This window comes from Polyodon spathula, chromosome 14, assembly GCF_017654505.1.
Source record: "Polyodon spathula isolate WHYD16114869_AA chromosome 14, ASM1765450v1, whole genome shotgun sequence".
Classification (NCBI taxonomy): Eukaryota; Metazoa; Chordata; class Actinopteri; order Acipenseriformes; family Polyodontidae; genus Polyodon; species Polyodon spathula.
The window spans coordinates 11,505,602-11,521,455 of NC_054547.1; the positions used below are offsets into that span (position 1 = coordinate 11,505,602).

The window sequence follows — 15,854 nt, forward strand, 5'->3', positions numbered from 1 at the left end:
CAGTGCTCACCCAAGAAGGCAATAGACAACCACTTGCAAAGGTGACTGCACAGACACATCGCTCACACATGACAGACAGATAAGAAAAAGCAGCCTACCACGCAAGCAAGGAGGCCACAGAAAGACAGAAAGGCAAAAGTCTCTGTCTTTTTCAGAGTGTTGATTCCGGGAAAGCAGTGAGCTAAATTTCAGCACGAATTCAAGGGAAATACAATCAACTCGAGTCGACTCGAGAAGCTCTTTTTTATCAACAGGCTCAGCTGAACACAGAGGTTCTTACCGTACCGTCTTGAGAAGAAAAAAGAGAAATGGCTTCCTTAGGCTGACAGTTTTAACCCCTCGTTGGGGGGGACCGAGTGCGTCATCCTAGGAAGGGGCCCATTGGCAGCTCTGATATGAAGAGCTCAGAATACCTACCCAATAGGCATGGATATCCCATAGTCATGTTGGTGAGCATCTTTGAATTGAAGTGGAACCTATGCCCTTTCCACTCCCACACCAGGGTTCTAGTTGCTTCAGGTTAATTCTTAACATACTTTGACCACACCTAAGTGTTTTCAGTCATCAGCTCTATTTTTTTTTTTTTTTTTTACAGTACTTGCCCTCAGCTGAACAAAAACAAAAGTAATTTACATTTCTATCAGTTTTACCAAGATTAGCAAATAACTGTCATGGTATTTCTCTATAATGTGAATAATATAAATCAACTCCCCTCATCGGTAATTACAAAATATAAGATGTCATCTAATATAGATCACCATGCCCTTCATCCACAGTATGTACAGTATAAGATACTAAGTCAAGTACGTCACAATGCATATAGAAATGTATACAAGGCATTCATACTTGCGAACAAACACGAGTAAGGTTGGAAAAGCATAGAGAAGAATAGTAAAGACACAGTATAGCGGAGAATGAAAAGCAAAGTAAATTGTGGAATTACTGTGTATTTTTACCAAGGTGAACAATGGTTTGGTAAAATAATGTACACATGCATAATCGCCTCTATTCTTGCCCTAGAACTTACTATAAGGAACTGTACAGTATAGCATGTTCTACTGTATCCTAGGCAACAGTTGAAAATTTAACCCACCCAGCTGCATTCCTCACCTGTACAGGAAAAATTGTGCCTGAGGAATAGCCACTCCTTTTTTTTTTTTTTAGCTTGTCAAACTTTTAAAATAAAGCCATGCTTTGCCTCATGTTCATAACTGAATATGTAAGCAGCCTCGTGATACATAAAATAAGCATTTAGATAATGCAGTAAAACATTAAATTTAATACAAATCTCTATTGGTGTACCTAGGCAGAAATGCTACAATAATAAAGTTAATGTATTTGACAGTATGTAGATGATTCTGCTACGTACACAAACACTGCAGTTGGCTCGACAACCGTATTTACAAACGGCACCCGCTGCTGTTATTTGTCACATACACATACACCTTTCATTGCTGAAGTGAGTGCACTTCCTGTTTAAACAAACCACTGGACTCGGGCCATCGTTACATGTTAATCGTGAGGTTTTGTGTAACATCATGGAGGCTGTTTTTGTTTATGCTTTCCAAAGAAAATACTGTACGTAATTGATCGAGAGCTCATCAAGCACAGCTATGCTCTTTTCTGTAGATCGAAACATTTTGGCGATCTTCCGATCAGAAGGCTGGTGGGAACGACTTGTGGTTTCCAAATGACTGGATAATATATGTCTGGTGATACGAATTGTCCCATATTGTTTTATTTAAATTGCAAAACTGAATATATATCTTACAACAAAATATTATACAACTGTACTTTGATTAAACAAAAAAAAAGTATATTATACTGTATATATGCACTAATTACCATTGTTATGAATTAACTATTCATCAATATTGCAAAATTAACTTGGCTCATCAGGCACCTATATATTTTTTCATCAATGTTTATCACACGGAAATGTGAATAATTAGTTGCTCTGAAATAGATTAACTAGTGCGGTTACCTCTGCCCTTTGTAACCAAACTGTGTGTGTTTATAAAAACGGAACTCACAACCGCATTTAGCCTGTGTGTGAGTACATAGACGTGCATGTGTTCCTGTCTGATACATGTACGTAAATCACAGAATCCACGATCCAGATTTGTATTTTCCTCACCTAATTTTTGATCAGTTTTTTAAGCAGGTAAGTTGTTGTATTTAAAAAATAAATAAATATATTGTAGCTAAAATAGACTAAGGCATACAGGCACATGACACAGGGCGAGGCAATCCACATACAGGCAGGGGGTGGGAGCCAGCCAGCTCCATATATATATGCAATGTACAACTACTTCCAACGTTAATCTACTGTCTAAAGAGGAACTCATTTTCAGACAGACGAAAGATGGGAATATTGAATTGAAAGATATTGTTGTGTTATTGTAGAGGTATGGCTAAAAGCTTACCAAAAGCTTTGAAAAGATGAATGACATATGAAACATCTGTAGAACCATTCACATTGCTGTTAAGACCATTCACATAGGATTTGAGAGCAACTTAAAGACCAACTATTATAGTTTAAACTTTAGTGTTGTACAGGCGTTCTTTTTCAATTCTAAACTACTTGCCCTTACTTGAAAATGTTTCCATGCTGTCTTGCCATTCTCTCATTTCCCCATTTCAGAGCTACCTGCCTCCTTGTTGCATTTTCAGGCATTTCCAAATGAACACCCAGAAATTAAATTCCAGGCATCAAAGGGAAACTTGGAAATAGCACAGGCTTGATTTCAAAAGACTACTGTAGAAGTAACCAAGTATTCAAATACTTCCACTTGACACGCCAGTTAACTTTGCTTTTCCAAAATGACTAGTAATGATACACGTTCTTAAAATCATGTTTGTTGTAAGCACTTGTAAATTATTTATTATGAAGTGTGTTTTCAAGATCTGTTGCGAATAAATAAGAAATATAGGCAAAGTAAAATATAAATGATAATGTCTAATAATCTATATATACGCTAGTCAAAGTGACCGTTATAATAATGTTGTAAAAAGTGTGTGTTGGGGTTGGGGGGGGAATGTCCATGAATGTCCCCCCCCCCCCCCCCCCCCCCCGTAATCCTGTTTACAGTGTGACTGGTTCTGACAGCTCACAACCAGAGTGGTCTTCATATTTAAAACAGGACTGAAGCCAAAAAAGCCAATATATACCACCAAGCTTTGGGAATAGATGGGAGTTGCCCAAAGCACTTCATAATATCGAAAAAGTACTTGTAAACTGAAATTATTGCAAGTTATCCAGGGAAAACAGCACAGCAAGGTTCAATACATGGTACAGATTTTTTTTGAACATATATGATCATAATATTGGCATTTGAAGAATGAATCACCATGTAACTTGGGAATTACATCTTTTAATCAAATCTAATGTTACCTCTTTACTGTAACAAATTTAGGAACAAAACAAATGTCTAATTTTTTAAAATAATTTTATCCAGTTTAAGTGATTCTGATTTTTTTTAAGCCCCCAAGCCAAATCCACTAATTGCACCCACACATTCCCTCCCAATTTCTCTCTCTCCAGGTGGTTGTCAACCGGCATGCTCACACAGGTCTGTCATGGAAAAATCCAAACACAATCAAGTACATCTTAGATGAACTTAGCCATTTGTCCTGATATGCCTGCCTGTACAAGAAACGATTCAAGTATCATTTGCAGAGCCCTTACTTGGATTAAATTGCATCCCACTCCTGGATTTCAAGTTCAGTCAGGCTGGATCCAGCACTTTTCGTCTACACTAGTTTTTTTGAACCTGTGTTCTGAATCACAATCGTGTGGTTTGAGGGAGCACTATGATTGGTGACATTCTTTAAGTGTGGAGTCATCTCTGATGGACAACTGACTGCCTACTCATTACATAAACACATCACTCTATACTACAATTCTATGAAGAAATCTGTTAAAACAATGCTTTCACTTAGGTGTAGTGTAATTGTAAATTTTACATTTTAGCATTGACTATCATCCTTTCCTTGTTTTCCAAAATATATATAAATAAAATAATATTAATTTGAGTGCATAGTGAAGTTTGGTGGGATGGTATTTTGTATTTATCTTTAAGAGCTCTAAGAGCTGTACCCTTGCCATTAAAATATCCATCTTTCACTGTATACTCACTATTTACTAGTATCTTTTTCCTGATTTTAAATACTGGATTCCACCATGTACCAGAATGTCAATGTAACTGTTTTTGTTCTCTGTCCTGGAATAGCTTAATGCTTTTATTAAAAAGCCAATGGGCTATTGTAAACACTAACAGATGGCTGATATGTAGAGGGGGGCATGCATCAACACTATATATTTTTACGTAATTTCCTTTGCCTGCCAAATGTATCACTAGGCTACAGTTAGCGTTAGAAATAGCTCTGCTTACAGTTGTATTTAGTCTTCTCAACTAGATTATGCCCCAATATTATTTTCATGTATGATCTGTATTATACTGATGTTGTGTAAGAAAGTAAACAGTTAAAGTTCTGTTCTGGGTGGCAGCCAGATTCTGTCCACCACATTGCTAGCGACCAAAAGTAAACAGAACTATGTTGTCATGCTTTTTAAAAGAACTAGTTTCTCAACAGCAGTGAGAGAATAAAACAAAACAGTAAAATGGCATTATAAAACAATGCTTTTGATTTAAATTGTTGCATAAAGGCATTAAGACAACTCCAGGGGGTATCATTAACATAAAATAATCACACTCCTCAAGGGTTAAGACACTCCTGTCTTGTCTTAATGCCTAAGTGTGCAATCTTGAGACCCAAAACTTGCTTTAAATGGTAACATAGATTTAAAGCAGCCAAAGGAATACACACCAAAATATAACCTAAACATACATTTTGAAATGTAGTCATACAAACATATTTGTTTAGTTTAAAACAGCATTAATATCCTCTGCAGCGGTCATTACCTGTACATAATTGACCTTGTCTTTCTTTAAGGGCCTCTGCCTTCAGCATCTGGCTGGTAATGAGTGCTGTGTCAGACATTATTGGTTAAATAAGATATTTTCTGTGCTGCGCCCCACCCCCACCCCCAGCTAGAATGTATTAACATCCCTCAAGGCCTCTTCTAGCACATTTTCGAGTTGAGCTAGTCATAACAAGGCTGTGATCAGGGCAAAGGGGCCCTAACCCAATATAACTGTAGGTGCAGGTCCAGGATAAAGTAGCCAGGCGGTGTATGTCTCTGTGGTGTATTATTGCATGTAAGGGTATATCAGTGAAGGCCCGATTGTAATGGCATAAAAGTCAGTGTTCATTCAACATAGTTTGATTGAATCCATCAAAATCTATTTAAAGGATTGAGTAAATTCTGTTTTCACATTTTTAAAAGAAAAATAAGAAAAGAACTTAAAAGGTTTCAATGAAAAACATTATTTTTTATTATCCAGCATACAGTACAAGATCATTAAAATCAAGTCGATAGATCCAAAAATATACCAAGCAATTTTTTTAAAGACACTTTCTCAAATGTGTATACAATGTGTATATACATACATACATTTAGTTTGCATTTCCCAGAGAAAATGCAAATTATTCACGATTCCATATATTTTGCTGACTATATAGTCAGATCATTATAGAGTGCACCACCTTTGAATATTAAAGGTGGGCAGAAAATTCAGGGTTGACTTTTCATTTAACAGTGCCATTACTTTAACAAGCCTCTTTTTCTAGAACGATCAGATACAATGTACATATGCTACAGCTTTTGACTCGTATTTGTCTAGCAAGAATATGCAATGACATGTAACATGATCATGTAACATCAATCCATGTTATGTGCTTCACTCATAAGAAAGGAAAGGAAAATTAAGCCATATATCTTGTAATAAATTATGTTAAAAAAAGAAACATTATTTAAGCATTGTAGGAAAATTAATAAATACAGAAACTCTTTGAAATGTAACAGTGAGCAATTAGAAACATTTTAAAAGACATAAATAGTAAAAAATAAATAAATAAATAAACATTTAAAAATAAACAGTATTTTAGACCATTTCAATAAATACATTAATTAATTAATTGCATTAAAAAAAAAAAAAAAAAAAAAATCATGATATTTCAATAAATATGTGCACACTTGTTTCTTGAACGTATTAATTTAAAATAACAAATAAATAAATAAATAAATAAATAGCAGTATTTTTCATTAGGTTTTTTTTTAAAGTTCAGAAGTCCGCTCTTTCAGGAGCACAGTGGGGTTAACATCACTTTTCCCAGAGTGAGCGGTGCTTGCATTGGTGTTTGCAGAGCCTGCATGATCCGGTTCAGGCACATGAAAGGACGCCACTGGGCAAGGCCCTTTAACGTTGCGGCAGACAAGCTTCTGTAGGGAGGCGTCCTTCACAATCTCAAAGCCCACTTTCCCGCCAAAGGTGCTTGGCTTCCAGTATTGCGGGGAACAGATAGGATTGCCCATAAGGCCCTTGAGGGAAAAGGGGGCGCCCATTTCCACCATGGTCTCCCCAAAGATGGCACCAGGTCTAGGCTTCTCGACGAGTAAGCCGGGATACAACTCCATCGCGTCAATATCTCCATATAGCTCCTTCAGTTCAGCTGCCATTTCTTTCTCTCCTGCAACACAAATACATTTGAAATGCACTTCATTAATCTGCTGGTGTTGTGTAATAATTCTCTAATGTACATACATCAGTGGTACTGCAGTACACAGCTCATCGTGTTTTTCATAAATGCAGGACAAAACCTTATATTGGAACTTTAAGCTATAGGCTATACCGTACAATCTTACCTAGTCTTGGAGAAAATCAATTAAAGCGGTCAACAAGTATTGCAACCATGCTGACTAATATTATAAATACAATAATTACAGGAGAGCACTTGGTTGGAACATGTTTTTCCTCGTCCTTCTAGACACAACCATGGAATAATTATATATCTGCACTTTACAGTGATTACCTACTTCCTAAATTGAATACATTTCACTTATTGACACAGAGGGCTGCATGATAATCCCAATTCCACACCTCACTTAAAAAAATGTAAAAAACATTCAGCGTGAGAAAATGGTTGCATAATAACCAACCTGCACCCCGTCACACCCATAATTAGAGAACCATGGCTGTTTTTCTAAGGCTGGTATAAAAATAAGACAAGCACCTCTAAAGGTTCTAGTCTACTTGCTTAGACGCAATGTAAATAAAGCAGTTCTTACCAGTGAGTTCCTCAAATGAGTGGTAAGGCTTCATGGTGAATTGTTTCCTGTACTCGTTCATGGACCGGTACTTCATCTGTCTGCTCTGTTCAATGGAAGCCAGTGCTACCTTCATGACAGCTGGGGGCACATTTCTGCCACCGGCAACCTGCAATGAGGGGTGATGGACAATAAGCTACTGAACTGATAGGCTAAACAATACATCCTTACATGCAGTACTAAGATTGCCATTAGAATGTATTAGAGATCATTAAAAGTTTACTGCTAAATAATATTACATTTCTGCAATCTATTTACTTCAATATGGTCATTTGAATAAGTTATTTCAGTGTGGATAATCCCAAGCATTGGCTAAAAGTAGACTCTTACCCTGCCAGCAATTTGCTTGGTGAAAGATTCAACCAGGTGGCTGATGCCATGCTCCTTCACCAGAGAGTTGTTGAAGAGGAACTGTTGGTAGCTGTACTCCTTGTCTTGGATAAAGAACGAATCAGGCATGAGTGGGTGCCAGTGGTAGAGGGTGTTGAACTCGGCTGCAATCCGATTCTGGTACTGGAATTGCTTGTTAAACAGCAGCTCGGGGTCAAACTTCAGCTTGAAGTGATACCCGCTCAGGTGCTGAACATAATCTTCAATCACGATTTTGATGGTCTCACCTATTAAAAGAAAGAAAATGTGTTTTTTTTTTTTTTTTTTTTTTTTAGAGGTTTACCTTGCTATATGCTATAGTTATTTCATGCCTGAACTTACTTACGTAATTACTTTTGGAAAGACCAGACAAGGCTAACTCACCTATCATGATAAGTCTGGTGGTTTGAAAGAGCTGCTCGTCTTCCCACTCGGGGTGCTCCTGTTTCAAGATGTCACAGACACGGTTGTGTTCTCTCAGCCAGATGGTGGCATACATCATAAGCCCAGGGACCAGGCCAAAGACTTCATGACCCACAGCAAACTTGTGCTCCTCTGGAACGTGGGGAGGGTAGTGCATGTCCACTTGAGCCTCCTTTACAGTGGGAGGGTACATCTCCCCATCAATCATCTGCAACATAACAACACACATCTCCGTCAGCAAAAAATAGACAACAATTTACTTTTATTTTGGCCTTTGTATGATACTACAATGGCACAATGCATTAATTCTGTTATCTGAAATTACTGGGCACCTTTCCTTATTTAAAGTCACACTCCAGCTGCTCTTAACCTCTAAATAAATGAGTCCGGGGTCAAATGCAGGACCATATCTTATAGGCCTTTGATGTGCCTTTGTTAAATAATTACATTTTCATTCTGACCATGGACTGCTATTGACTTACTGTGACATCAGTAAGTCAATATTTGTTTCAAGCGATAAAGAGTAACACCTACCTGGTATTTCATTTTTCCATCTTTCTGAAGCCTGAGTTTGTGCTGCCTGTCAAGGGTCTGTCCATAGATATGGGTTAAGTCAACCTAAAACACACAGCGAACAGGTCTGTCAGTACACTTGTGACACGGTGCAGTGTGGCACTGTAAGATAATAGGGTTCCTTTCAGGACAAGACTGATCCAGGACAAAACGTAATTACAACTTGTCGTTAAGCACTATGATTACTCATACTCTTTTCAATAACACAGTAAGTGCTTTTACTACTTTCTGTATCCATCTAACCTTGGGAAATGTTATCTTAATTAAGCAGACATGGAGTGCTTTATTTAAATACAAATGCGCTTCAAAACAGAATTTTATTAAAGTGCTTCTATTTAAAAGATATCTATTGCTTCCAGGTGCTTTCTTTCAGCTCCTAGGTGTATACTTACACCATGTCCAGTTGCACTTGTAAAGGCAGGACCCTTTTTGTGATCTGTCTTGAAAAACTGATGGGTGAAGTGCTGAGCAAAGAATGCAAACATCAAGTTGGTGCCTTGAGGGTCCGGGATGAATCTTTTTCTCAGCAGGAATTTTTCAACAATTAATTTTGCATCAGGAAGTGTTTTCTTTCCTTTTAAATAAAAAAGAAGGACACCATTAGGTTAAGCTTTGATCATGCCTATATTCAAAAGTCCCTGAATAAATCTAGGTAAATACTTAATACCCATCATGTTTCAGGTGTAGTACACTGATGAGTGAATCACAGTAAAAATACTGAATGTGGGGTTTAAAATTCGGAATAAACATGATCTCATGCACTTAGTCCTGTTCATCCTCAGTCTGTTGAAGCGTGTAAATGCTTCAGTGAGTTAATCACGGATCGGACTACCTACATGTGCAAGTCTTTTCAGACTCTTTTCTGTTACTTCAATGAGGGATTTTGCAGAGGCTCAGGACTGTTAATTTGTTAAGAGCACAGTAACTTTGTGTCATTATAACTGCAGAACAACACCAAGTTGTAAACCTGAAGCTACTTTGAAATGTATGATTAAAAGGAAGAAAAAAAATCCATCTGTTGGTAACAGGCTGTTTAGTAATGGTTAAAGTCTTTGTTTTCATGTTTCTTTAAAATATCCTTGTATAGAAATCCTTGGTGTTCTGCTGATAGCTCACCTGCTACTCCCATAGGTGTTGGGCATCCCTCAGGCACGGGAGGAAGGCTCCTGGTGTAGTAGGAGATATTAGAATAGGCTTCCCAGCTTTTGTATCCATAATCAAGATTATAGGTAGGAGGGCTGTCAATCAAGTGAGACCGGGCTGCAAAATAAGTACAATAATCACAATGTTATTACACATTATTAGCACTAAGTACTGCAATTTAACAGCATATGCTCTACTTTGAATTATAGATAATTAATTTGGATATTCTCCTAACATGTTAAGAAATTGATATAATCAGATTAAAATTTAACATACAACAGAATCTTTCAGAATTATCACTCATGTAGGAAAGTTATGTTCATATAGCTTGGTTTAAATGTACTGTTTAAAATATATTTTACTTACATGTTAATACATAACTCATAATAAAATCCCTTAGAAATGAAATATTGTTAATAATGCTCCAAAACCCCTTGAAGTGGGTAAGAAAATAGTGCACAGTATTGGGGCTGGGCTTCATGGCTGCCTTTATCCTTGTAAAGAATTCGGCTGTAAGAAAAAAAAAAAAAAGGAACAAAATCGGTTTAACAATTCCAAAAATCATAGACCAGATTGTAATTAAACAGCAAATTCTACTTTATAAACTTACGGGTCGTGCAGTTTTCTCCATAAAATCCGGTGCCCGTGCAGTCACATTCGTAGTGGTCAAACCCCCTTGTCATACACACTGCTCTGTTCTGACATGGTTGAGAGCAGCATGGGTTTGCTGTAATGGTAAAGTACAGTACGATATTAGTTTGGCTTCACAGACCAACAATTTTACTTTGTTCACATCTGTAGCCTAATTCACGTATACTACGTGCAAAGATAAACAAGGAATACAAGCATCCGTTATAAAATAATCATTCAAAGATTTCTACCTGCATCAATGGCGATTCCTGCGCAAACAAACAAAACAACAGATACGATTGTCTTCATCTCAGTGCCTTGCAAGAACATGTGTAACAACGCTATCTTCTGAAGCGAAACTGAACAGTCATTGAACAGCTAACCATTTATAAACCCGTTCAAAGGGAGGCGGAACCCGCTTAGTCATGGAAGTGAGTCAGCTACTTGGCTCATGCCTTGAAGAGATTGGAAAAGTGCATTAACTACACTAAACAACTAGTAGGTTACATGCTAGTTAGGACAACTAAGCACTGACACATTGAAGTAAATTGTGTAACTACTTAGTGTACTGTAACAGTATTTTGAATTGTATTTAAGCATTCAAAATGCAAATCATGGAAAATACACGGACGATATCATTAAAACCAGTTGAATATAAATAATAAAGAGATAATTAAATAATATGGTAATACAAATAGAGTACAGGACAGCAACTGCCAAATTAATTAATGAACAAATTAAATCCGTAATTAGGGGGCCCTACATTTTACATACCCTGTAAGCTTAAACTATATAATAAATATAAATACAGCCAGGTGTTACAGACAAACGGCAATATCCTTCAGGAAGTATATTATTAGTGTGGTATGTTTGTCAGTAATAATAATACTAATACTAATACTACTATAATAATAATAATAATAATAAATAATATAATATAAGTATGTTCAAGGCAAGGAGCTTGTGTTCTGAATAGTAATACTATAATAGAATATATATATGTTTTCATGCAAGGGCTTGTGTTATGAATGTATATATCTATATATATAGATATATACTTATAATATCCATATATATCTACACACACACAAAATCTTTATCACAGTTGATATATATTAGTATATAATATATTAGATATATATATATATAATATATATTATTCCTTCAGGAAGTTTATATATATAGGATGCTGTGGTGATATATCTATACTATACTACTTGTATATATTAAATTATAGATCGATTATTTGCCCTATAATATGTATTAAATCATCTGTGATCTTTAGATGTTTTTGTGTATTTTCATTTGAAAGTGAACCGTGACATTATACCCTTATCGAGCACAATATTCTGCAATGTTGAATATTGACTTTAGATACGATTTAAATTTTGTTTTTGTTTTTTTATCTTTTGCTAAATTGCATTACCTTTTACGTTTTTACGCAGTTCTGTGTATGGCTAACATTTGAAGGAGTCATACATACTACTAAAATACGTTTCAGATTTAAAAATATGTACTGTATTATAGTCCACGTGTTCACATTCGTCTTTTTTGGCAATTGATATCTTCAGAATCTGAGCGCTGCCTATACTCAGTTTAACCTCACACAGACCCTGAGGCATAGAACCTCAGTATGCCTGTTCGGATCTGTTTGAAAGGTTTTTTTTTTTTTTTTTTTTTTTTAAACCCTGAATCACTCATTCAAGTTGAAGTAACAATTTAGCAACACAATGGGAGCGCCTCACCCATCTTAAGTATGCACTGCCGTTGACATAATTCAGGTCGCAGTCGAGATGTTTTGAAAGTAAATAAGAATGAATGAGTACAATGGAGTTCAGGGTGTATGTAAAGTATTTCAACCTTTCCTCAGTGTAAAGAAGCACTGTTGCTGTGCGTATATAAACTCAGAGCGGAGGTATAGACCTGCTTATGGATTCAAATCCTTTAGTAGGTAGGCCTATACTGTCTTACTTTCTGAAAAGTAAAGATTCTTATTTAATTTGGATTAATAAGTGTTCTCAGTAATATACTGTCGCTGTTATCACTAGCTATATAATTTTTTATTACCGCTCTTACTTAGGTTAAAGAAATACACCTAACTTTACAGCGATTTAATTAGGATAACATTATAGGAGGGAATCAGTGAGCTATTGAGGAGTGATTCAGCACCATCTAGTGGGGACTTTGAACATTTATGGCTTTAAAAAAAAAAAAAAAAAAATCAACTTGCACAGTATTTGGAATTAGGTTTCTGCAAACAAACATACCAAAAAACTGAGTATACTATATTATGTCACAAATACAGTTTTTCACTATCTGCATAAAATAACTCTTTAATCTGTTGTTTTTATAGCACAACCTGATTATAAATAGAAAACCCCAAAGTTCTATTATCTACAATTCCTTTCTTGTAAATTGTGGTAAGCCGAAGAATTTATTTGTATTGTTTGCACTGTGGATTATATAGTTCAAAAGTTTTGCATCACCTAGAATTTTAGGATTGAGACCTAATTAAACCAAACGAAACAATATGAACATAATTTAGATTTTTTTTTTTAACATCATGTAATCAAAGAAACTACAAAATTATATTGCAAAAGTCTACCAGTAGTATTACAGTATTTCATGTTAGATTTCGAAATGCCAGATTTTTCACTATGTCAGGTTTTCGTTAAGTATATGAAAATATATGAATGTCACATTATTCAGCAGGTTTCATTTGACTTTATGAAGCAAAATTAGTTAAGTCTATAGGTGATGCAAAATGTGTGGCTGTGTCTGTACATATAGAAGATTTTATACCCTTGAACTGTGTTCTTGCAGTTTCCTATGTTCTCCCCAGTGCAACCGCATAAAAACATTAACAACATGATAATGGAAACTCTACAGTCTTATCAGCGTGGGATTATGAAAATTCTGATGAATTACGGTATAGACATTCTGATGAAAACCCCACAGCTTCCCTTTTGTCCTATGCCCCCTCAAACTTGATGCAATGTATTTCCATTGTGTGGGAGTTTCGTAGCAGTGAACACACACAGGTGTTTTGTTTCCAAACATAATGGTATGGTTCAAGTCTTAAACAACACCTCTGTTACTTTACATGTCCAGTATAGTCAGGCAGATAATATAAAACATATATAACGTATTGACTAGGATGTCAGCTGCACCCACTGTGCTAGTGGCCTAACAGTATGCAGGTACTTTATCACATTGCCATAGTGAAGACCACATTAAAAAAAAGGATGTTGTGCTCTGAATTTGTGAATTGGAAGCATTCAGTCTTTCATTCAAACCCTAAGACAGAACTTATGTTTACTGTAGATAATATGTACTTAGAGACTAACAGACTAATTATAATAATGAATAATATAATAACTACTGAATGAGTCATTCTACTTGTGATATATTTGTGAAGACAGCAGCATTATTTTGGTTCTGTTTCCTTATACATCTGAAGTGTGATACATTGTTTTTAATGTTGCTGTATATACTATAGTAATGTTTATAATGTGTGTTTGCTGCAGCATCTTAGTTATCTGCACAATCTGTGTATACCATAATGTACACAAAAATCAGAAATGATCAAATCCAGATACAGTGTAAAGGTTAAATAAAACAATCAATGCATGGCATTAAGCCACAAAGATATATCTTCACTAATAATGTACTCCAGTGCAAAGTTTGCACAAAACTATTTGTAAAATGAAAAATGTCAGTAACAGCTATTTTAAGAGATTGTTCATAAACATTATCTATATTGTTTATTATTTCCTTTTAGAAAATAAAAACTTTTGAAGTTGCAAATTGCATTTACAGCAAATCTAGTCCAATGCCCTTATGCTTTCCCAAGATTTTTTTTTAAATTATGTATATATACACACACACACACAAAGTACACATTTGTAGTGTTACACATTGTACAGCAACACTCCAACTTTCCAATCAAAATTACATTCTATATATATATATATATATATATATATATATATATATATATATATATATATATATATAATATATATTATAAAGATATGTACTTTGATTGGAAAGTTGGAGTGTTGCTGTACAATGTGTAACACTACAAATGTGTACTTTTTCATTCTATTACAACATTAACATTTTAAAAAGTTAACTGAAAGTGAGCAATACTGTGGTTAACCTATTGTAAGATTTATGTAAGTGATACTAAAGCACCCCCTGTTGGACATTCCATGTCCAAGGCTAATTCGGTTTTATATAGTAAAAGCTGCCTTGCCCATTTTCTTCACTGGAGGGACAAAGGGGTTGGTGATTAGATATATTGTAATTGGAGCAGTAACACTGTTTTCAGTGGGACTGGACCGGGCTCTCAATTGAACACTTATTAGAAAAAAAAAAAAATCCAGTTGTGTAACATTAGAAGCAATATTTACCACTGCAATTTATTATTATTATTATTATTATTATTATTATTATTATTATTATTATTATTATTATTATTATTATTAGTAGTAGTAGTAGTTTTTAGTTAGGTACAAGATATATTATTATTTAGTGATTGTGGGATATGATTGTAGTAACTAAAGAACAAATGCCCCCACTGTTTGTTCTGCATACTAAAAAACTGTGATACTGGGGAGAAAAACTTTTGGTTTGCTCGTTTTGACAACATATGACCAGTCCCTAAAACCAAACGAGCAACAGAGAACAGAGTCATAGATACTTTGTAAACAACTTTATTGGATCTTTACAGAACTAGAATTTACTTGATTGCCAATGGAAATCAATTTAGTATATATATAATATATATATATATATATATAATATCTATTATAATATATATATATATACACACACACATATACACACACACTCACAAGCCTGTGTGTGAACTTTGCTAAATGATAGCACTGTTACACTGTGTAACAATTTTTTTTTTTTTTTGGTTCCTGGGTAGTAAGTGTTATTTCCTAATTGCTTATGCCTCAAAAGTCTAGAAAATGGCTATTATTCCCCACAAACTTTGCTTTTGTGACCAGCACAGTGATATTTTGAAATTGACCTATTTTCCAGAACATTCCAGATAGATTCAGTGCTGAGTAAACTTGGAGTAACTTCTAGAACTTTCTAGAACTTTCCAGTAATATAAATAGTAGTATAAATACAGGGGCCTTAAGCCCACCAGTTCAGTTTAGTTCCAGCTGCCTAAGTGGATACATATCTGCATTCTTCTGAGATGGCATCAAGAGGCTACAATGGTGTCATTCCTGATGGGTCTCCAAGGCGGTTTTACCAAGTTTCCCTGCTATCTTTGCCTTTGGGACAGCAGGGACACCAAGGCGCACTACCACAGGCGGGACTGGCCACAGCGGACCGAGTTCTCTGTGGGGAGGAACAACGTCAAGTGGGAGCCACTGGTGGACCCCCGGAAGGTGCTGATGCCACTACTGCACATCAAATTGAGCCTTATGAAACAATTTGTCAGAGCTCTAGATAAGGAGTC

At 35.5% G+C, this 15,854-nt stretch overlaps 1 protein-coding gene across 1 annotated transcript; it reads right to left on the reverse strand.

The window, feature by feature from the left end:
• Nucleotides 1–6,058: 6,058 nt before the first annotated feature.
• LOC121327167 (prostaglandin G/H synthase 2-like) lies at nt 6,059–10,715 on the reverse strand. Its single transcript, XM_041271015.1, has 10 exons — nt 10,621–10,715; nt 10,350–10,466; nt 10,106–10,249; nt 9,713–9,856; nt 8,989–9,170; nt 8,558–8,641; nt 7,985–8,231; nt 7,562–7,848; nt 7,193–7,340; nt 6,059–6,594 (listed from the first exon to the last, which is right to left on the reverse strand). The coding sequence occupies exons 1-10, from the start codon at nt 10,697–10,699 to the stop codon at nt 6,182–6,184; spliced, it is 1,845 nt and encodes a 614-aa protein (XP_041126949.1). The 5' UTR covers nt 10,700–10,715; the 3' UTR covers nt 6,059–6,181.
• Between the last annotated feature and the right edge of the window lie 5,139 nt (nt 10,716–15,854).